At 31.2% G+C, this 23,703-nt stretch overlaps 1 protein-coding gene across 1 annotated transcript in view; it reads right to left on the bottom strand.

The window, feature by feature from the left end:
* Nucleotides 1-4,796: 4,796 nt before the first annotated feature.
* The window catches only part of LOC145666275 (alpha-2B adrenergic receptor-like), a 128,856-nt gene continuing 109,949 nt past the window's right edge, over nucleotides 4,797-23,703 (bottom strand). The window contains exon 5 of the mRNA XM_081733338.1: nucleotides 4,797-17,679. Coding sequence (XP_081589464.1) covers nucleotides 16,642-17,679 — 1,038 coding nt within the window. The 3' untranslated portion in view covers nucleotides 4,797-16,641. The remainder of the gene's footprint in view (nucleotides 17,680-23,703) is intronic.

The raw sequence follows: 23,703 nt of genomic DNA, 5'->3' as shown, positions 1-23,703 counted from the left end.
ACCTTTAAATTTTTATTGGCAAAACATTTTTGCATGTAGGTTTGTCAATTTGTAACATAATACTGCCTTTTAAACAGGGAAACATATAGAATAAAACAAGATTTGGAGAATGTTACAGTAATGACAAATACATCTACTGACATATGAGTATGGGAACTTTCTCAAGTTTTTTCAGAAAACATAAATGTTCCTGAGCTACCTTGTACATGATATATTTGCCACATTATATGAGACATATTTACGAAACAAATAATTCGAAATAGATTTTTTTAGATTTTGTACCTTCAATTTCGACCCTAATCATGAAACGGCTCACATAGGCTAGTATGGTTCATGCCTATATTGATGTATATAAGAAAGAAAGCATGAACACTAAGAAAAATGAAATTATATTGATATAAATAGATAGACTTATTAATTGAAAAGTGTGTGTATATGGAGAGTAGAACTGATCAGATGTACGATGATTCAGAATTATCTTAATTAACAACTTCTGTCTTCATCTTTTGATTGTACCTTATTTACACCCTGTTTCAAAAAGAATATACGTATTTCGAATGCATATATTAATTCAACTTCAAGACATACCAATATGATATTTTACACACATATTTACGAACCTCTCAAGTTCAAATTACAGTTCAATGTTCAAATTACAGATGTTCAATATGTCCTACATCAGTGACAATATCACATCGATACTCAAATCCCTCCCATACTCGATCAAGCATGTCCTGCGTCACTGATGTTATGGCAGGACGGATCCGATTCTTCAACTGTTCCAAGTTCTGTGGAAGTGATGGTACATAAACGTTGTCTTTAACGAAACCCTACAGGAAGAAGTTATAGGGTGTCAAAACCGGTGACCGTGCAGGCCAGCTGAGACATGCTAAGTCGCAAGCTCCTTGAAGACCAATCCAACGGTTCGGAGAGTTTTATTCAGATATTCACGCACTTGGCGACTCCAGTGAGGGAGTGTCCCGTCTTGTTAAAAAATGAACTTGTCTTCGTGCAGCCTCGAGTTTTGTAACATAGCGAGTTTTGTAACATAGCGAGATACTGCTGACTGTTAACCGTGTTTCCATTAAAGAAGAATGGGCCGTAAACCGATCATCGGGATATCGCACAAAACACAATGACTTAGGGCGAATCTCGTACATGTTCAATGACTGCATGTGGGTTCTGTAGGCCCCAAATTCGAACATTTTGTTTGTATACCTGACCACTAACACGGAAAGTCGCTTCATCACTGAACTCGATGCGTTGTGCAAAAGTGTTATCATTGTAAATAGCATCCAGAATCTCGTTACAAAATGCCACACGTTCGCGTTTGTCACCAGGACGCAGAGTTTGTAACAGCTGTAACTTGTAGGGCTTCATAACCAACCGACGACTCAAAACACGCCAAATTGTTGTTGTCTCCTGATCAACTCCTGACTGGCACGACAAGTTGATTTTGAAGGACTACGTTGGAAAGCAGTTTGAATGCGTGCAACATTTTCTTCAGGAACACGAGGGCGGCCAGGACTCTTTCCTTTACATACACATCCTGTATCTACAAATTGTCGGTACCATCTGCGACTGTTCCGCCCATTCGGAGGATCAATTTGGTACCTCAACCTGAAACGTCTTTGCACTGTAATCAGGGAATTGCACTTCGCAAACTCGAGAACACAAAATGATTTCTGTTGTGGAGTAGCCATTTTAAACATATGACGGTTACCAAGCAAAACAAAGACAACTAACATCTAGCGGCTATTAATATAAACTAGACTACATATTTGTTTTTCCAATAGTCGTGCCGAGACGCAGCGATCGATATTTTGGACGAAATAATTCTTCGTAGTACGTATATTCTTTTTGAAACAGGGTGTATTACGCCTTTCCTTTCTAATGACTCCATTTCGGTCACTTCAATAAGAAGAAGATTATAAGACCGGTATGCCGATCGCTCTTTGTTACGGAATAACTATTCACTTATCTAGCAAGGTAAGAGGTTGCCGGAAGTTACTGTCCATCTCAGAGGCTAACAGTAACAGTTTCAGGTACAATAAGAACTACAACCCCCTTGTATAATTATACAAAATAAAAATCGAACATACAATTTCACAACGTCTTTATATATTACAATACTTTTATCAAGTAACGTGACTAATATCCAATTTACTACAAAAGCATAGCAAGTGTAAAAGCAAACTAATTTTTGCGTAAATGTGAAAACTACTTTTGTTCACACTGTGTAGGCTATTTATAATTTTAAAATTCCCAGCTTTTTAATTGATTCGTTGATAAGTTTGAATAATAATATTTACTCCCTGGTGCCTCTTCTAGTAGGTAATGTCAGGACTAGGTGCTACAAGATGCCACACCTTCGAAATTTGAGATTTTAATCGTGTACGTGAGATCCTGTACTTAATGCTTTTATTTTGGGTTGATAAATTTTCAAAATATTTCTTTTCACGGAACTAATCTGTCTTCTCTGTCTTCTTAGTCAATAATAAGATTTCAAAAACGGTATCTCACAATACGATGAGGCATGGTCCTGCAAGGGTTAAGCTATTGTTTTCACAATAATAAAAGCTTGTATTTATTGAATAGAATACATGTATTGTAATTGTATTGTAATACATAGTATACAAATATAAAACAGACTATGTTCCGCCTTCATGAAACAAGTGAGGATACGACTGTACCATTGTAACTTCTCTAGAGCCACCAGTGGTGACAAAGATAATATGCCTTTCGCAATATTATATATTGCTTTGTCTCGAGTCCGAAGACTCGGACGTCTTATTCCAGTCGGTGTTTCTTTAATAAGGCTTCTCATTCAGCTACTCAAAAATATTCAGACTACGAGACCCCTCTACGACAGATTCAGAAAGACTGCTGGTGACTTGAGCACTCCAGGCTCGAAATCTCAGAAAGTGATTCTTCTGATTCCGAGCACAAAAACAGCTCAATCACGGTACCGGTTTCACGTCAACTGACGGAGATGAGTGTATTTGTAATTCGTACTGAAGTTACTAAGACAAAAGCTCATTGGTACTTACCCTAGTAGCAGAGACGACTTTCAAACCGCTAGCTGTAATCTTGAATCCGAAGTAATCTTGAAGCTGTAATCTGAAGTCGGCCAAGTTTACATCCAGCTTGATTGGAAAATGGGCAAACATGCCGCAAGCTGGATTCCAGTAACGTTGTTACATGGGGCAACCTTGCATTCAGTGTTCCATTCAAGCTTGACGCAAGCCTTTTACAAGTAAAGTCAAGTCAATAACCAATGAACTTCTAGTGATGCTATTACACTCTCTGAAGAGTCTAAAGTATCGCTTGCAAATACTGGGCGAAAGCTTGTCTTGCTACTAGGGTACTAGTTACACACTTGTAACAAAAGAACAAATACAATAAACTGCATTTATTCAAGACAAAGTCAAGATCGTTCTACAAGGAAAAATGATCGTGAGCGATTTCTGTGATGTCCTGATGAATTAGTACCGAAAGAGAATAGGATAGCGTATACTTGTGTTTCAGGTCTTTTGGGATAATTATAACGAATCTTCACAAGTTTGATGGTTAACTTATAGCGTTCTGTATAATCATTTCACAAAATCTACCTATCTACAAATATCTATTGAGCTTCAAGACATCAATGATTTTCATACTTGTTAACTTACGAAATAATATATGTAAATAATTTACCTGTATCTGATCGTGAGGAAATCATGAAGCAAGAAATTGACTAAGTAAGGGATCGATTCGCATTAAATAATGTTCTTCTTACCACACATATGCTCTTCAATGAAAAATAACTTTTCATATAACTTCTTGAAAGTCTATCGTTACCTAATTGTTCCCAAACTTTTATTTTCTGATTCTACAAAATTTGTGGTCCATTTTCTGTCACTATGCTCACAAATGAGTAAATAAATGACCGCGTTATGATGACACTGTCAAGAAAGTGTGTCATGAAAATACAATCGAATCTAAGCCGATAGAGCACCTCCCAGTTACGTGTTCCTCGAATCTAGTGGTATTAAGCAAAATTTGTGCGCTTTATTACTACTATTACCCGCATTTTAGTATTTTTATTATTTTGTACCTTTTAGTACTTTTTAAAAGTGAGATCCTTTTTGACTTAAATATCATGTAATTTTCGATACCTGACTCATTCCTTGTTACTACTTGCTTAAGTTCCACATTATGATTATACGCTAATTAAAACACCAATTCTTGATCTGTCAAATAATAGTGTTCCAAGTTATGTGTCGTGTATTTAAATTGGACCTGTATATTTTTATTGTTGGTTTGCTTTATGAAGTTTACTGTTCCTTTTCAGCAACTAGACTATTTGAGAAATGGACCTGGAGTTTCAAGAGGAGTCCAAACATCCATAATACATTCAGTTCCATTCGAAGGGAAAAGAAACCTGGAGCACGCGCACCAAAGATGACGTACACGTTAGATAAGTCAACTGTTACACTTTCTGAAGATCATATAGCATCTATGGTTCCTTCCAAATCTCATAAGAAATGAAGAGATAATATTAATATCTAAGAACGCAGTAACTATATATATATATATATATATATATATATATATATATATATATATATATAGCTTTACATTATGCACTTTATAAGTTTTTGTTAAATCCTAATGAAAGTACTAATGAACATATGTTGAGTAATACTTTCTTACCAGGCTATGTCTTCATAATGTAAATGTTTTATATGACAGTGTTTTATATAACAAGACAAACAGCAAGTAAAATAGATACCAGAAAAAAACAGACACGAAAATAATTGTAAAACAGAAATATTTATTGTTATTACTCTTTGTGATAATACATACAATATATATATATTTTTTCAATAATTCAAATATACTTTATCACATATTTATATACGTTAAATTCTTCATAAAGAAAAAAAGGTAGCACAAACAATTTTATTTATGCACAATGCCATTAACATACTGTAGGGATTCTTCTTATAATAGGTATATATTTAATTCATTTTTTTCATTATTATTAAATAGAGGAATAGAAGAAACTTTTACACTAGTGAATGTGTGAGTTTTAAAATCATCACTACGTTACTTAAATGTTATTTTCTACAATGTTAATTTATTTATCATAGACCTTAATGTTATTTATCAATGCTTAATAGTATTTGGACACAATGACACACATAACGTTAGGAGGCACATGGGGACAGATGAGAGTATTCATATATACTCTGTTTCTTATATATATAATTCTTACATTTTTAAAAAAAGTTTTAATGGTCATGTGATAATGAGGATGATAATAATAATTATTATTATTGGTAGTAATAAAAATAACCCCTATTTAATAATTTCTATAATCTAATATACTAATAAATGTACATACATAATATAGAATTCATTATGAATTTTACGGAAACACACTCTCGTCTTGTTGTGCTATAAGAAAATAGACCAGTTACTTACAGTATATATATATATATATATATATATATATATGCTTGTCTTTTTTTATTTATATATATTATATTTAATGACAATTAAACACTTAAAGGATGCAAGGGGCTCATAGGCATCCATTAAGGGTTTAAGGTTCTAGTTATGTATCGTATGTATGGTCGCCATATTCAATCCACCATCAACAACTGAAAATATATTTATTTACACGTCGTCACCTTATTTTCTTCATAAATCTTACAGTTTTTGGAACACTCTTGTTTACATCGGATGAATCTTTCATAACTTTAAGTGTATTTCTTAAATTTTACACGTATGATCTATACAATATTATACACAATATGTCACATATATTACATCATTTAACTAGTCTGAATCACGGTTTATAAAAAAGTAAAAAGGTTCATATTATTTTGTTTGTCATCTCTTTTCCTCAGGGAAGTTTCAGCGGTTTTCTTGAAAATTAATTTGTAGAAATTACTATTTTCGTTACGTTTATCTTCCTTACAAAACCAAATAATACACTACAATCTGCAAACATATACTTACGATTCCTTAATTCTTCAAATAAGAAGTGTCGCAGACAGATAATTTTAATAACGTGTAATTGTACAATATTTAAATTCACGTCATTGTTGTTTTACTTATGGAGTTTGGATTGTACCTTTAATAGTAATACACTAAAAATTAGTTGTACAGAACAAGAGTTACCAGATTCTAAACCTAAAACGATAAGCGTCTTCTGAGGAGATTTAAACGAAGTAACATAAATAATATACATTTTAATGATTAAACAAAACATTTTAAAAATGTAATTTAAGGTATCTTTAAGTTGTAGGAAACTGCAGGCACAATCTGGGGAATGTGATTCTGAACTTAAATTGACAATTTATTTGCATCTTTTTTCGTTCTTGACTTGTTTCTTTGTGCTACCTAGTTAGATCACAACAAGCAACTCGCGTAATTTACTCTCATCTCCGGGCTAGCCATTGATGTTGAAGATAAGATCATACTAAGTATTGTCTGATTTGAATAGGAGTATGACAACAATAGCAGATCAATGTTATAGATAATTTGGCAAATACAAATATTTTAATTACTCATTCGATGTGGATATAATTAATTCTGAAACGAGAAAGTATATCAACATTTTGAAGAAAAGTAAATACTGTACTTTTGGAAACTAGTAGAATATAAATTTGCGAAAATTTTAGAGATGGACATTTGTAGAGTTACGCTAAAATATGTTGCACGATTCCACGTTAAAAAGTTAAATACCGTATTAATCCGGAAATAGATAGAAATTTATTTTAAAAATTTCCTAAAATGCCAAGATTTTACTTACCATACCCAAATAATTCTTCCATCAATAAGATATCTATTGACAGTGGAAGTTAAAGAGCCAAATAAGTTGTATGGACTATAGGAATCTGTTATCGAATAAAATTTATTCATTAAGTTATTAAATGAAAGCATTCTAGTTCGATGTTGATGATATTAACATCTTACACTTTAGTTACGTGGATTAGAAGAGTTATTTGCTTCTTAATTTGAGTGAGTGAGATAATTCTTTCCATTGTTTAATAATGTGTAAATTTATGATTACCACTGTGTTATCTTTGTGTGCTTAGTGATCCTGCCAACAAATTAGTGTGATAAGTATCTTCAGGAAACAATAATAGTATTGTGGATATTGCAATTTTTTAAAAATCTATAATTAAACCAAAATGAACGAATCTTAATGTGAAGAAATTATAGCAATTGTTTATCGCTTTTCTTTTAGTGTTTTGCAAGAACAGAATATATATTAAATACTTTAAAATTACAAGTGATATTTAGGTACTTTGATTACATTACTATCTTTATCTTAAATAATTTAAAATTATATAGTGATATGACGTTTGAGAAAATTTCTTTTGCAAGAGTTTGAAATATGCAATTTTGTATTACATGTTTTATACCAGTGTTTCTACTACTAATAGTTATAAAGCATGCAATTCAGAGAATGTACAAATGTGAAACTTTTTAAGTATACTATGTAACTCTTGAAATCTTCTGTTTCAAACCACATCAAATTCTACAGTTATAGTAGCGTTCTACTACAAAAAGATAAGATTATGCTGAAAAGATAAGATTTTTATTATTATAATTACATCACTAATAAAATAATTAATGTTAAAATCGAGAATAAATTTATTGTATTTTATTTTTAATCTGACATACCTATGCACCTGTCTTCCACTTACTCCTTCGTATAAGGCAGTAGCTTATATCATATAGTAGGTAGTTTAGACTCTATTTGATGAAATTTTAATGCAGCTTATGGCATGGAACAAATTTATCGAAATTGTAGCTCAATCTATAATCCATGACAAGTTTTCAAATTGATATAGATTTATAAAAAAACAATAAGGTAATCCACGAACAATTACAATCTTTTATGAAATATTAAATACGCGATAACAAATTTCAGTTATGATTTAGGTTGGAAAAAGCATTTATCGCAAATGGCTATAACATAAGCGGCTCTTAGCCAATTTGTTTCTGAACTAGAGAAGATGTAAGAAAAACATTTTTCGGAACAGCATTCCGGTCCAGCTAATCTACTAAATTTCAGTTATTTTTTCCTTCTGGTTTAATCTAGTGTAAAAATAAAAGTGTGCTAAACTATTTAAAGAATTCACATCCAGAGGTTCAAAATACATTTGTTTTGCAATTATTTATTAGCATTGACTCAGAAATAAATATAGTCATAAATTAAGTTGGTTACTGTTATTCGTCGTCGGTGATGTTGCCGCTGTTTTGACATTGATCCTCTAGGAAGGAAAACTTAATTTGGGACTTGCGTCTTTCTTGGAGACCATTAATAACGTATTTATTAGTTGTTTATAACTCACCCAAAAACCAAAAATTAATGGTATACAAAAAGTATTTCTTATTTCCCAAGTTCTGATTAGAGCTCTCAGTAATCAGAGAATTTAACACAATATTCAATTGTTCTTATTTATTGGGTAAACTTGAATTGGTTACCAAAGCTCAAATTTTAACTCAATGGATTTACAGGAGTTTTAACAGAAACGCTAGCCCCAGAAAACAACGTTACAAATGAACGCGATAATTTATTTTTGATTTATATATTACTAATAGCATAAAATTTTAAAAATTATTTGATTAAGTTAAATAGGTTATCCTTTCTCAATGTCATGTAAGAATGTTTTACTTCATATTTGATCTTATTGTTTTATAATAAATCATTATGCTATTTCATTCACTCAATAGAAATGTATAATTCTATATTAATTCTGAAGAAATAAGAGATAACAAAAGAAGAAATTTACATTGTACTAGAAATTTAACTCGGATGATGTGCTATATTAATCACTAATTTAAGAAGGACGTATCAATATGACTAAATGAGATGTGACCTCAGTTATCATATGTAATTTGATTCTTGATTAAAATAATACACTACATAGTAAATTTCTTAATTAATCCAAAAATTAAGTCCATTTACCTGAATCTTTGACAAAATTGTGTAGTTTGCATCATAATTTTATTATGAGTAATGCACTTAAAGAGTTTATGTATGAAACCGTCTATGTTACTATCTTATCCTTACTCAATACTAGTTCACATTTTATGTCCTACACTTTCAACTTTATAAAAATGCTTATTAGCATGTTGTTTCTCAAAAGATAGATTGTTTCTGATTCTTCCTCTAAATTGCTATAATCAAATAGATTGTATACCAGTTTTACCAGTTATTATCAAATAATTGAAACTCCATTCTATAAGTGTAGCCATTAGAGATTAGAGATTAGAATGCTGATATTAAAGAAAAACATGTTAATCCTATTGCTCTTTTTAGCAATATAATATCTGCTTGGAATGATCATATGTAAAAACGTGTAAAATTGGCCAAAGAATTATCTGCATTAAATAGCGCCTAATGTGGATATCGTAATATTGTATTTAATATCTTAGCTTCAGTCAAACGTTCTCAACTTAAACATTGTTCAGCGTAAGCTCTAAACTTAGATAAACAAAATATTTGTATCCTTCCGCTTGTCACAAATACGATTGGCTAGTGATGTATCACTCCCACTCCCCACGGGAGGAGCAAATTATACACGTGCATTTTGACAATACTGTCTCGTGTTGTCCAGATACTTACAGCAGCAGCAGAAAAGAAAGAAAAGAAATTCGAAAGATTAAAAAAAAAGTATTTGAATTTCGCTCGTAAACAATTGTTGCTTAGTGAGTAAAGGTTTGCCTTGTTGGTGTTTCACCACAACACTCGCGGAACCGGGATTCATGCCAGTCATCTTTCAGACTTAAAAAGCAGAACACCCGTCAACAGTTGAGTTGGCGCCATAATTACTGCACATGCTTAGTGTTTATTTGTATTGTTTCATTAACCACACTCGATTGCAGTATTATTAGATAATTCGTATTATATTTTTGTCGTTTATAATAATATAGCAGTTTTATATGAAGCTTCATAGTAAAAGCAATAATGCAATCACATGAACTATTTTGCGAAGGAGCACAAGCGTCGGTAGGACAACAGCAAATCAGTGAGATTTAGTTTCACGTGGCTTTGTTTATCGCAGTTTAGAGCTTACGCCGAATAATGTATAGTGTGTATGCACTCGTACAGGAACATGAGACTTTTTAAGATGTTTTAAAGAAGTTCTTTACCGCAAATTGTGAAAACATGAAAACATTTTAGAACACGGAAAGCCTAAGCTATCAATAGTTTTGTTTTACATGAATTACAAAAAAAATGAGTTTGTAATATTTTAATTTTACAATTAAATAACCTATCAAATTATTCATTGAATGACAGAATTAGTTGTCAGCGTTCCTTTTCAACATTGATAGTCGTTAGACTTATTGTGTAACATAATATCCGAAACTCCTAAGTTATCGCCGGATATCGAACCTGTATCCTTCACACCAATGGCAAATGCTCTTATCCCAAAAAGACTTTCAGAAATTAATTCAGAAGTTCACTTTTAAGACAATATAATATCACTATGCATTAAGTCTTTTATAGACTAAAAGGAAAATTAAAGAAAGGACCCAGAGCCAAGAGGATCACCAGATTTTAGCCTATTTTGATTATATGAATTTGATATTAGAAACGACAAGTAGAATCAAAAATAGAGAGGTTTGTAATGCTAGTATGGATATATTTCAGAAGTTCAAGTGAAAGTTTTCATGATTTTCAAAGCTTTGGAAACAAAGCCAGAAAATAAATAAAAGTCATTCATTAGCCTGTCCTTATTAACACCAACCAATTTATACATACATACAAACTTACATTTCTCTTAATCGATTTCCTTTTGTTGTGACAAGCAAGACATGCGATTATAAATCTTCTATTACTCAATATATATTTTTTAAGTCTGAACTTGAGCTCCATAGTGGCTAAGCCGGTAGCGTATGAGCCCACGTAGTGATGGTTCTGGATTCGATTCGACTTCTTCAACAGTCTTTTGTGTCGAAGAGGATATTTATCCTCTGTAAAAATGAACAATTTGATTAAAATATTATATCGACCTATTAAATAAAATATGCATTTCATCCTTTTAGGTAAAATCCTTAAGAAAAAGAAAATATGTTTTTATTTTTTAACTAAAAGATTATTAATACATATCGATTATTTTTTATCGTAATAAAAGTACACAAAGAAGAATTTAACTTAACCCTTACAAATTTTGCTCTAAATAACTTAAAAGTATATCTTTCTTACTTCTATTGAAGGATTTAGACGAATACTCCAACATGTAACATTCAACTCACGATTTTGTTCTTATGTATATAATGTAGGGTAATAGACAACATACAAAAGGAGAAGAAATTATTATTGTGATTAATTCTTCAATTCCAGATTCAACACTACCTCTTTGAAGTCTAAGATTTTCTGCATGTTATTGAACAAGATTTAGTTTATGTTATATGGAGCAGGCCAATCTTCTAAAAGTTTGAACTATTCAATCATATACGAGAAAGTTGTTTCAGGCTGCGTAAACACATGTTCTAATATATAATCATGTTTCTTGTTTAATCTTTAGATTGAACATGAAAGTTTTGAGATGAAAAATGATCGGATTTTAGCTTGTAGTTTCGGAGGACAATTTAAATATAAGAGTTCTCCTATATTTCTATATCAGAATCATTTTCCGCAATATTGTTTAATGCTAGCTTCCTAGAACCGGAATCTCTCCAAATCATGTCATCAGGAAGGTCTTTCTCTTTTGAATATATCATAATGTGAAACTTTTATTGATTTGTTGTTGAAAAATGGATGGAAAACTCATTAATTGTCAAACTTCTAGATGATTTTGTGTGTTCTCAACTATTCCTACTTATTTAAGACTTCCATAATAAATCGTTTAAGACTAGAAACATACACTCTTTGACAATTGATATATCTTAATAGAAATGAAAGTTATTTCAAAGTAAAATTGTCAACAAATTTATTAATATACAAAAAATCCGTAATTAATTTTGGTTGATTATGATTGGTATTTGTCATTTAACGTTTTCAATTTCAAAAGGAAATTCATCCTAACTTCCATATATAACAAAATAAATTCATATTAAATTACATAATTTAGATTTACAAATAAATTATATATCATATTGTAATAAATAATATCGTATCCCAATGAATTATGTTAATATACTTCAATAAATCCTACATCATAATATGATGATATTGTAATAGCTGTGTTTTGTGTTAAAAGATAATTTGTGTCAGTATGCTAATAAACATGTTCAAACAAAACCTATGGTTATCTAAAAATCAATTGGAAGTTATAGCTTTTATGTACTTAAAATCATGCCACAATTTGTATGTATAACATTCTTTATTGTTACTATTTTTTAGCTTTCTAAGATCTTATCTGAACACAATAACATAATTAGGTTTGCCAATTCAAATGACTGTGCGTGGCATAAAAAAGGAAGAATATTTTAAAACCATGTTTGGATGAGCAAAGATACCATTTGCATTCATTATCTTTATTAATTGAACTCGTTCTCCTTAATTACTTTAAATTGTTTTACGTATCAAAATATTCAGTTAATGACATAGCTTTACTGAGGCAGTTATAAGTTCGAACTAGATATTTGAACATAAAGTTTCGCAAATTAAGTAATGCGTCAAGAAATAGCAAATAGAAATTTGACGAAATTTATGTTAATGCAAGGAAGGTACGGCTGATTTCTCTCTTTGCTAATTTAAAATCAAACTAATGAATGCTTTATTTTCAGACATTGGTAGAAAATTCAGATTAATATTTACGTAATTTTAATTTTCATTGACATTCGTGTTAGTCGTATTTTCATATTTTACAAACATGAAATAAAAGACCATAATAAAATTAAAAAATCAAAACTATATTGCCAGACACTAAACTGCATTGATTTACAAACACGGTGGTAATAAGTAAATTAATTTATAGGTTAAAAAACAATGTCTGAAAATCGTTGTGTAAGAAAAAACATTATGCTTGCAATATTTTTTCGAATACTGTAATTAACGTACATATCTTATTACAAGTTACGACAAACAATTCGTAACTTTCGATTCTCCAAATATATTAAATCTACTTTATTTGAATAGACCAGAGTTAGAAATAATTATCATCGTCATCTTACTAGAAATAATCAATTCTGATGTTTTTAACGAGGAAAAAATATTATATGTGCAAAACGTTCTTCACAATTCCTCAGCTGAATCATATTTGATTTTGCTAGCACAGATTCTCCGTTTCTACATGTTATTTGCAGTAAAATTACCAAGATATTTTAAGACAGTTATCTTATATGTGCAAGAATTGTAATTTATTTTTGTCTACATTTTTAGTTTTAAATTGTTATTCTCCATAATATATTTTATTTACATACTGTAATTGATTATTTCATTTGCTTAAAGAAGAACAACATTTCTCAAGATACAATACCTCACGTACACTACTGGACTTTGGAACAGGACCACAGTCATATTAAGTTGATAATTAAAATAGTAAGATTGAAATTTATCAGACACTTCAATCTCATTTGCCTTTAGGAGCCACAGTATACGGTTCAATTTCAAACTTACAACATAACCGCCATTCACTTTTAATCATTTTCCAGTTGTATAATACAGGGTGTTAAACTGAATAGATCTGTACAGCTTCAAACGACAATTATCCCTAGCAGTTTACGATAATTGTTGAATCTTCAAAAATTAGAATTTTTTAAAAGATTAAATTATGTTAAGAACACACTATAAATGTTATCCAAATAAACATAGAGAATCAAACCTGTTTGTATTCCACTTAACAGTTTATAAACATATATGTGAGTAGCAAGCCTATATATCAATATCTATTTCTGTTTTGAAACATATATTTGAGCTCAAGTTTCAAAAGATAAAGTATAACTTATTTATTATAATAGTCTATTAGAAAATATGTCTTTTTTGTTCTTCAATTTTGAAAGATCACCAATTATACTTTGAACATATAAATGGAAATAATTAAAAATAATGCGCATTATGTTGAAGTTGTTATTAATACCAGAAAACCACATATGTTATTGAGTTTCTTTCAATTTCCTGAAAGAACATTATATCATCACTTATGGCATATATATCATTTTGAACGATTTCAAGCATAAATGCATATTGAAATTATCTACAAAATAATATATAAACTTACAATTAGATTTAGAATTGAGAAACGTTTAGTAACTTTACACATCCAGTTAGATTGTTCAATACTTGAGTTATATTACTACGGTCGTAAAACCAAGTTGATAACATTTTAATAATTGCCGAAAAGTAATTCAAAGAAAATATCCTTAATTTATTTTCAAAATTTTCCAATGTTAATTCTATTTAATGTAATTACATCGGAAATATGTTGTCAAACAGTAAACATATTACTTCCAACAAGTTTGGTAACAAATTTATGATAATAAATTCATTACTACTATGGTGATTTTGAATGCTCCAAACCTTCAAGAAAGCAGTTGTAAACAAAGTATAATTTTCAAGTAAAACAGATTATAATATATTTGCATTTCTACAATAGTTATAAATGAATTGTGTATAAATATAAAAATAAATGAATTACGATTTTTACTGACTCTGCAAAGTTTAGAATTTGCAGAAATAAGATGAATGTAAATAATATTTTAAGTAAATTTGAAGCTATCTGACACACCCAATTATAATTATTTTTTTGAGTCAATGCTATAGGAATTTGAATTTTGATGATATTAAAAAAACATAGATAGATATAAACCATATTTTATATCCAATAATATTTAACTTACCTGATTTAAAACTACAAACAATAGCCTAAAATAAACTACATTTTATGTAAAAAAAACACCTGATTGTATCATATCCAGTAATATTGTTTTGTTTGATTGATATCTTTAAAAAATTAAAAATAGAACATTTACGTGTATAGGGAAGATAGTTATATACCGTACGAATTAATATCTGTTTTAACTTATTTGTAACTAAAAATTCTTTTTGTTTTAGACACGAGTAAATTACGATTTATTAATGCCAATTTTATTTGAAGCCAAACATTTAGATATAAAATATATTGCTTTTATGATTTAGGTAGAAGTAAGACATACAAAACCCATTAACACCTCTTTTCTTGGTTCCAAATCTCCATATATAATTAAAAACTATTTTATGAAGAAATAAAGTAATAACCCATGTTTATGTACATCTGTTTCAATCTTCAAAGTGGTGGTGGTAAGTAAATTACATTTCATAGTAGGTGTAGAAATGAAGTTATCGTGTAATTTATTAGAACGAATTTCTCACTAATTAAGTTACTAAATACTATTTTGTTAAAAGACACTATTTACAATCATGTACTGTGGAAGACGACCATGTTTCATGATTACACAATGTTTATAGTTACTATTTTTTATTACAACCTATGAATGTATTTATATATACATAAATAACAATTTTATATGTATATTACAGTAAGGCAACAACAGTTACTCAGTCAATAAATTTATATATATTTTTACAACACCATTTTTCTCTTAAAAATACTTATGTATTTTATACATCGTGATTGTACCAGCAATGGTAGTAAAACTACCAATAAAAACATAACACTTGGTTGTTTGAATGAAAATATTTGGTTAATTCTGTGAAATAACATACATGGATTTTTGTGTAAAGGAAATATTTGAAAGAGTGTAAAGAAAGTATTTTCTTGCAAGTGAACACAAACTACCAGTGCTTATAGTACGTTTTTCAAACAAGATGCTTTATCTTTGCTGGTGGGATTATTGTTGTATTACACATAATAGAAAGTGTATAAGTATTGTTTGTGATTGGTTGTAATAATAATAACTATTATTATGATAATAATATTGACAGCATTCTAATTGTAATAATAATAATAATAATAATATCAAAAAAATTAATATACTTGTAACTGAGAAAATATCTAAAGTATTTTACTATGACTATTTATTTTCTAGTCACAACACATAAAACAGATAAGCATTATATATTTTTAAATGTTAATATTAGAATTAAAATGTTTCCTTAGACATCACCTAGTAATTATGTTATATACCATTTTGACTGTTTCGTATATAGTTTTTGCATATAATTATTTTGTTCCACTATCAAACAGACATACTGCAATTCACATATAGTTAGAAATACATACATGGATATACAAACACGGGTTGTCTTCAGAAATAAACTTTGAAAAACCAAAATAATAGAACGTTTTTGTTACATATAACCTATGTTGAAAATATATTTACAAACAAAGCGCAAATTAGATGTTTACGTAACATGTTAAACTTCCAAAATATCACAGTTTTGATCATTGCTTTAATTTTGTGATACGTAACAAACATTGAAGAGGGAAAAAATATTTTGGAATTCCATATAACATTCGTTTCTGTTACCCGAAGGTTATTTTCTATTATTAATATTTTTATTAATCTTTCACAAGAACTGTGTAACAACCAGTTTAATTTTCAAAATATTCTGTATTCTGAAAAAGTTCAAGCTATCTTAACATAACATATGTGTCTCTTTAGTTTGCGGGATACGTCTGACTTCCATAGCCATTCCATAGTATTTTTAAGTATTTTTGTATAACACAATAGTTTTTCAAACGATCATTTGAACAAAATTCTCCTAAATGCCCTTCTAAAATCTTTATTAAATACAGTATATATTACGGGATTGAGAGCTGAATTCATGTACCCTAACCAAAACGCTGTTGCAAAACCCCAGTCCGGTATGTAGCAAACCGGACATAAAGGGGTTAATATGTACAAGAAAAAGAAAGGTAACCAGCACAATATAAATGATCCCATAATTAACCCTAAAATTAGGGTTGCTCGTTTCTCTTTCTTACGAGCTAATCGTCGTTTTTCCTTTTCAGGGTCTTTTGCCTTTTGGTTCACTTTCCCCATATCTATCACTTCCCGTTTCGCCTTAGACGTACGGCGACCGAATATTGGTTGACATAATTTAAGTTTTAACGGTTTGACAACAGCGCACTTACTAACCACACCCGAGTCTGAAGATGATGGATCGAATTCGCTGACCATATCGTTTTCAACGCCGCTGCGAGATGACACTTCTTCACGAGGACATTGCACATCTCCGTTTATCGATAACGATGAGTCCCTAAAGGCACTCGCCATAGGATTTCTTACTTTCAGCGTATCCTTTTGTAGTTTTGGTGCTTCGAGATACACGGCACCGTTTTCTTGCATCGAAGCGTCCGCGTCACTTGTGCTAATGTCGGACGCATAGTCACATGTTACTATAGGTATTGAAATCACTTTCGGTTGTTGAGGATCTTGTTGCTGCGGAGGTTGTCCGTCCCCACCTATTCCACTGTCCGTACCAACACCGGTTTCTACCATTACCGTCCGTTGTGGGGAATTGTTCCCATTTCTGTCCACTGGGGAAGCTAAAGGTGCTAGTCTAACATGTTTACCACCTCCCCCTCCCCCCAATTTATTGTTCCCTGTTGTAAAACTAGTGCATTTTTCTTGTTTTGGTTTCGGGTTCTTTCGTATGTTCCTCCTGGCCCTAGCTTTGGCAGCGAAGTATATTCGTATGTACACAAACACCATTATACAGCTGGGAATGTAAAATGACCCTAGTGCTGAGTACAATACGTAGCCTGTATCTTGACTGAGCTGTAAAGAAAGAGAAAAACAGAAGTAATTAGATTTTACATTGTAGTGGCATATTTTCATAATTCAGTAAACAACTAATAATTACATAGAACATTTTTTTAAATTTTTATGTTATAAATGCTATAGCGTTGTACCAACTTATAAATGTGCAAGTAAAATTATTTCTGCAACCAGGTAGCTGTAACGAAATGTGAAATTGCTAAGCTGCAAATTCAGGAAATGTTTGTAGGTAAACATATTATTTACCTCTAGTACATAGTACTAGGTATCATTTTTGCTGTGACGTATTCACAATTCTCTCTAACATGTAAGTTAGCGGGTAAAAGTATTTATAATAGCTAGGTACTTTGAACAAGAGACGAGGTTGCCACTAAGCTCCAAATTATGCAAATGCTCTTAGGTGATAGATTGTTGATACGAAGTACGTATTATACTATTACGTATCCGCTCGCGTGTATATTCCCCTAAGACATGTAACTCAGAGGGCAAAGGTATTTCGAATAATTTGATATATGTTACAAAATGCAGAGTTATCATTTAGCTGCAAATGAAACATGTGTTCGTGGGTAAGCACATTACTTACTGAAGTCCAAATCATAATAAGATTAACTTTTATATAGCGTACTCGTTTCTCTTTTTCAGGTTCAATCTAATATATAAGTACACTACAGCAATGTCAAATGCGTTCGCACTCTGTTTTTCACATTTGGCAGCGTCACTCACTTACTATCCAGTTTCGGCTTCCGTCTTGAGCCGTGTAATACATCAGATTTATTTACATCCGAAAGTTTGATGTTTTCAATAAATAAACTTAGAATACAATGCTAATTTAAGTAAGTAATTCATCACTGGATATTAAAATTATCTAGAATAATTAATGTAAGGTTTAAGTAATTATTTGAAAAGAATCTTAATTGTTTAGAAATAATAGGGTATCCTTATGGTAGGCTAATAGGACCTTCTTAGTGAGAAATATAGCTATTTCTTTGTAACAGCGCTTCAGGAGCTTTATGTGGAGTATTGTACTACATGAGCAGAAAGATAAACATGAGTCAGATGCAATGAAAAAGACTAGAATCCTTCGAAATGTGGGTGCAGAGAATTAGCTAAGCTGAGTGTAAAACAAATGAGGTGTTACAAACAGTGGAACAGAGAAGGACAATTCTAGACGTAATTGGGAAGAGGAAGCGCAATTAGTTGACGCATTGGCTAAAAGAGATAGCGTCATAAGGGGCGTGCTAGAGGGTATGGTGGCAGGAAAGAGAGGTAGAGGTGAACAAGATTTCAACTGATGGACGGTATCAAAACAGAAAAATCATACGTGAAGATAAAAAGGTTAGCTGAAGATCATGGAATACGGAAGCATCTCATCTGCAGCAAGTATTCTATCCAATAATGGCAAAATACTTAAGTTGATGATTATAATGATGATATCTTTTTAAGCTCAATGAGGTTTATCAATTGATACATCTAATCGCTGAGAGATTTTTCTTAAACGCTTCTTCTGGTAATATTGTATAATTTACTTCTTTGATTATGTTAGGGATATCAATCATGTGGCATACTTTAAAAATGAGAAAATGTCTTAGATGTCACACAGAAAGAATGTTATTGCTTGAATAATATGTTACTGGCGTACAAAGAACGGGATTATAATTTAAACAAAAATAATCTTTTATAACACCAATTAAGTTCTTTCCGCCTCTGATCTAGTAGCTTTTCACAAGTAAGTCTGTTGGTTTGTATTTTAGGTGGAATAGCCTTGAAAAAAGTCGAAAGCATTCAGGAGATTCACAATTCCCTTTAAACTGTAGGTCTACCTCTCATAAAACGTTGGTCCTACAAATAGGCACCAAACGTGAATAAAAAAACAACAAACAAAAATACGAATTAGGTTTCTTCGTGCTTATAGCTCAGCATGTTATACTTCCCTGGAAATTAAACGCTGCAACAACATTAACATCAAACATCAAATATGTACGTTTCATTTTGAACATAAAAGGATAAATTTGGAAAGGGGCACGTGTCACTATTCGTCTCAGCGACCCCGAAAACTATGAATTCGACAATAGTATCGGTTATTTTCGATATATTTTTTTAATATCTCCTTCCTTCCTCTCCCCTAAGTTACACCGTCAAAGTAGAATGATAACAACTCCAAAACCGAGCCTCATTTATGTTGAGAATTTGATCGTGATCGGACCGGTGGTTCAAGAGTTACTAGGTCACGAAGAAAGTCACTTTCATTCATATATATTCTTATATATATTTAACCTTGCATTTTTCCTAAGTTGCACCCTCAAAGTGAAGTGATAAAAACTACAACAGGCTCGAACCTCATCTGAGTGACAAAGTTGATCGAGATCGGTCGGGTGGTTCAAGAGGCATAAAATCACAAAAATAGTCACTTTCATTTATATATAGTGTGTGAGCATTTGTTCATGTAGATTATTTTCATAAAAGTTACTTTTGGAAGGGAACAAATGCTATACTATCTTGTGTTAAGTATCAGTTCTGCAAGATTTAACTTCTTTCTAAATTTTTAGTTTCCATCCCGAATAAGCATAGTTTTTAACAAATTTCTAATGTTTTAGATTTGTACATTTAAAGAAATATATATCAAAGAAGATAGTTCACAAACTCATCAACAATTTATTCTGCAAAGTAGGAAACGTCGCTGAGATATAAAGTCTGGATTTAACACGTTCTTAATCCCCGGTTACTTTAATTTCTCTTTTTGTTTTCATTGGGAGAATACCACCTGTCTGCGCGGAGGAGTCTCTTTTCAAACATTGTGCACCAGAAGCGATCGTTCAAGCGACGGACCCTCCGTCTGACCACGCAATGCGCATGCGTGGCTCAACGATCTATAAGTGGAGCCGGGAGTAATTTGATCGGGGTTCGATGCATGGTTAAGCAAGAAGAGCACCAAATATACCATCACCCTAAAACGAAATACGGAAATTTGAAAGAAAAAAAACAAAAGAGAAAATATTGCAACTGTTTTTCTTGATTTGATCATTTAGGACAACATGAGTCGAAGATAAAAGTCAATGTTTATTGATACAAATGTGAATGCAATGCTCCGAAATGATAGGTATTTTCCTTTTTTTCTGTTGTTGCAAGAATGGGACTCCATGGTGCAACAATGGAATAAGCTTCTATTATTGGTCCTTGTCTCGTATCGTGTAAGTTTATTGCGAGTAATGTTGGGGGACAAAATTGCCTTTTTTTCAAATTTATGAGTGTCGAAAATTACACCAATTGTAGATCATGCTACGAGAAATAAATATTATGCTACGAAATTTCAGTTTCAAATGAACCGAAAATCTGCAACGGATACACGAGCTTCTACAGGAGCAGAGTAAATACTGGGAAACATATTTGTGCACAAATGTGATATTCGAATGATTTGTAGTCCATGCATGTAAATTCAGCTAGATAAAGTTTTACGTTTAGTACACGGTGGGATACAAATTCTATCATAAACACTGAAAAATGTTCCATATGTAAGTGAAAGGAACATTTTTTTATTTTTATATCTTTCTTTCCTATCTTTTCGTTTCTTTTTTCGAAGAGTAATCAATAATTCTTTCTATTCTGGTACATATGGTACAGTTTGCTGGTAATTGCGAATGTTAAGAAGACTTTTCCTTCTACTCGTAATGTATTTGTTACTTTTATACATGGCTTACAAAATTACAAAATTTTGTATACGTATATAGTCTTATTGAAAAAATGCTGGTGACCAGCTTCTCTTTGGACCAGACTTATGCTGCTATACAGGGTGAAGCATTTTCGATTATCGCTGTGAAGATTTTTTTATATATACCGGGTTCTAAGGAGACTGTAAGTCTACTTCTTTGCTACATTTGTGCATTTACATATATGCCATGTAGACTTTACTACTGAGCTTTGTGTTTATTTCGTACAGTAATTTGTGAAATACTATGTCTGGCAAATTTATACTTGTTGGATTTTCAACAAATATGTTTTAAGAAAAGTTTATTTTAATTAAGCACCACTTCGAACCGTGAATGATGAAACGAAAATTATTCGCACAACTTGGTTCAAACGCTTTAGTCTACGTTAAATGAGATAACGGAGGTTGATGAAACTGGTTAATAGTGTTGTTAAAAAAAACTGGAGAGCACTGTGAGTCAGTGGTAGAGAGTATACCTTTGGTACAAGAGATCTCAGATATCTTTTGTTTGTGGTGGACAACACAGTTTGGATCGAGTTTTCTCAAGATTCTCCTGCTTTCGCTCATATTCTCATTCCTCCAATTTCTTTCAAAATCATTCACTTTCATTAATTCTTCAGGGATTTTTAAAGTAAATTTTAGACTGTCATCAAGCAGCTACTGAATCACTACTATTTATCTTAGAATTTTGATTTGTGCCTCATTCTCTTCAGAACAAAGTAGCCTTCAAAACGTACCATTCACATGTCCATATCATATATCTGAAAAGGGAAATTCACGAAAATAGGAAATTTTTCTATCAAATATCCGTTTTACAGAAGTTTATATCTCTGTAGACCGTCCCTATGTAAATGATCAGGTCTCAAAATTACTGGAAAAGTACTAAGAGAGAGTGAGAGAAAAGAAGGGAAGAAGTCATAACACGTGTACTCTGTCTGATGGTCATGTCGACGACAGATACCTGTATATGTGTTCTTGAATCCCATAAAGCCTTTTAGACAACATTTCCGAGAGAACAAAATAAGCATTAATGCGTTGTACTCTCAAGGTCAAACAGATGACGTCATGACCCCACCAACTTGATGAGCTAATCAAAATACATGTGACTTGTTTTGAAATGCACGTAGAACTGACCACTAGATAAAATAAATGTTAAATAACCGCTTTGAAAGAATATACACGTATCGTATATCTATTCTGAGAGAGTTAAATCATTTATCTCTTTAGCCAACAGAGTATAAGGTGGTATGTTACATTAAAGATTTAATTTTAATTTTCAAAACAAAAATCCTCTTCAATCAGTTCATTTATAAATGTTTGCATTTCTATCCATCACCGATAGAAATTAAAGAAACATGAATCCTTTTTTCCGACATTTTAAATATTCGAATTTACGACAAGTGTTCAACTGTTAGAACTATCTGTGTCACTATTAGAAGTAGGGCTACGTATGATTCGGACAAAGAACAACAGCTCCAATCTGCCTTAGCAAATTAAAAACTGTCTGTTACTTGTCACAACGTTTTACTCAAAAACTACTCATCATAATTTATGCCCAGGTATTTAGTTTTGTTCAGGTTGATATGATCTATCGATTGATATATAACTTATCTTTGAACTTATCATAGTTAAAACGAAATTAAATTGTTTAAGTTAATCATATTTCTGGGCTATATTTCATTAACCGTAGTGTACGTGTACTGTAGCTTTGTTAGCGTCTTAATGAAGAGCTAGATGAAATTATAATTAACAGTTTCATCTCAATAAATGGCCGTGATTATCGTATAGAACCATTTACCTTTAAGAATTTCAAAAAGAAAAGTGTTTTTCCTTGGAAACTACGTATAAGTGTTTGCGCTCACTCATATCATTGTAATCAGTTTAGTGATATTTATAGATTAGTACATGCATAATCTTTCTACATTTCCCTTCTCGTTAAGTACCGATAATATTGAAGAATGTTATTAAACAAGGTGTAATGTATAATTGTTGGAGATTTTTATTTTCGTTAAACGCCGATAATATTACAGAGTTTTATTATACAAAATGTAATGCCATCTTTGGACATCTTGGACATCTAAAATTTCGTTAAATGCCGATAATATTATAAACTTTTAATAAACAAAGTGTAAGGTATCATTTTTGAAACATTTTTTGTTTTTGTTAAATGCCGATTTTATTAAACAACATGTAATGTATCACCTTTGGACATTTTCCTTTTCGTTAAATGCCGATAATATTATAGGACTTTATTAAACAAAGTATATCATTATTGGACATATCTCTTTTCGTTAAATGCCGATAATATTATTGAATTTTAT

The sequence above is a fragment of the Thermobia domestica genome, chromosome 12 (genome assembly GCF_964235325.1).
Source record: "Thermobia domestica chromosome 12, izTheDome1.hap1.1, whole genome shotgun sequence".
Classification (NCBI taxonomy): Eukaryota; Metazoa; Arthropoda; class Insecta; order Zygentoma; family Lepismatidae; genus Thermobia; species Thermobia domestica.
Note: the sequence above shows the minus strand (reverse complement) of the source record. Positions and strands in the feature narration are given on the sequence as shown.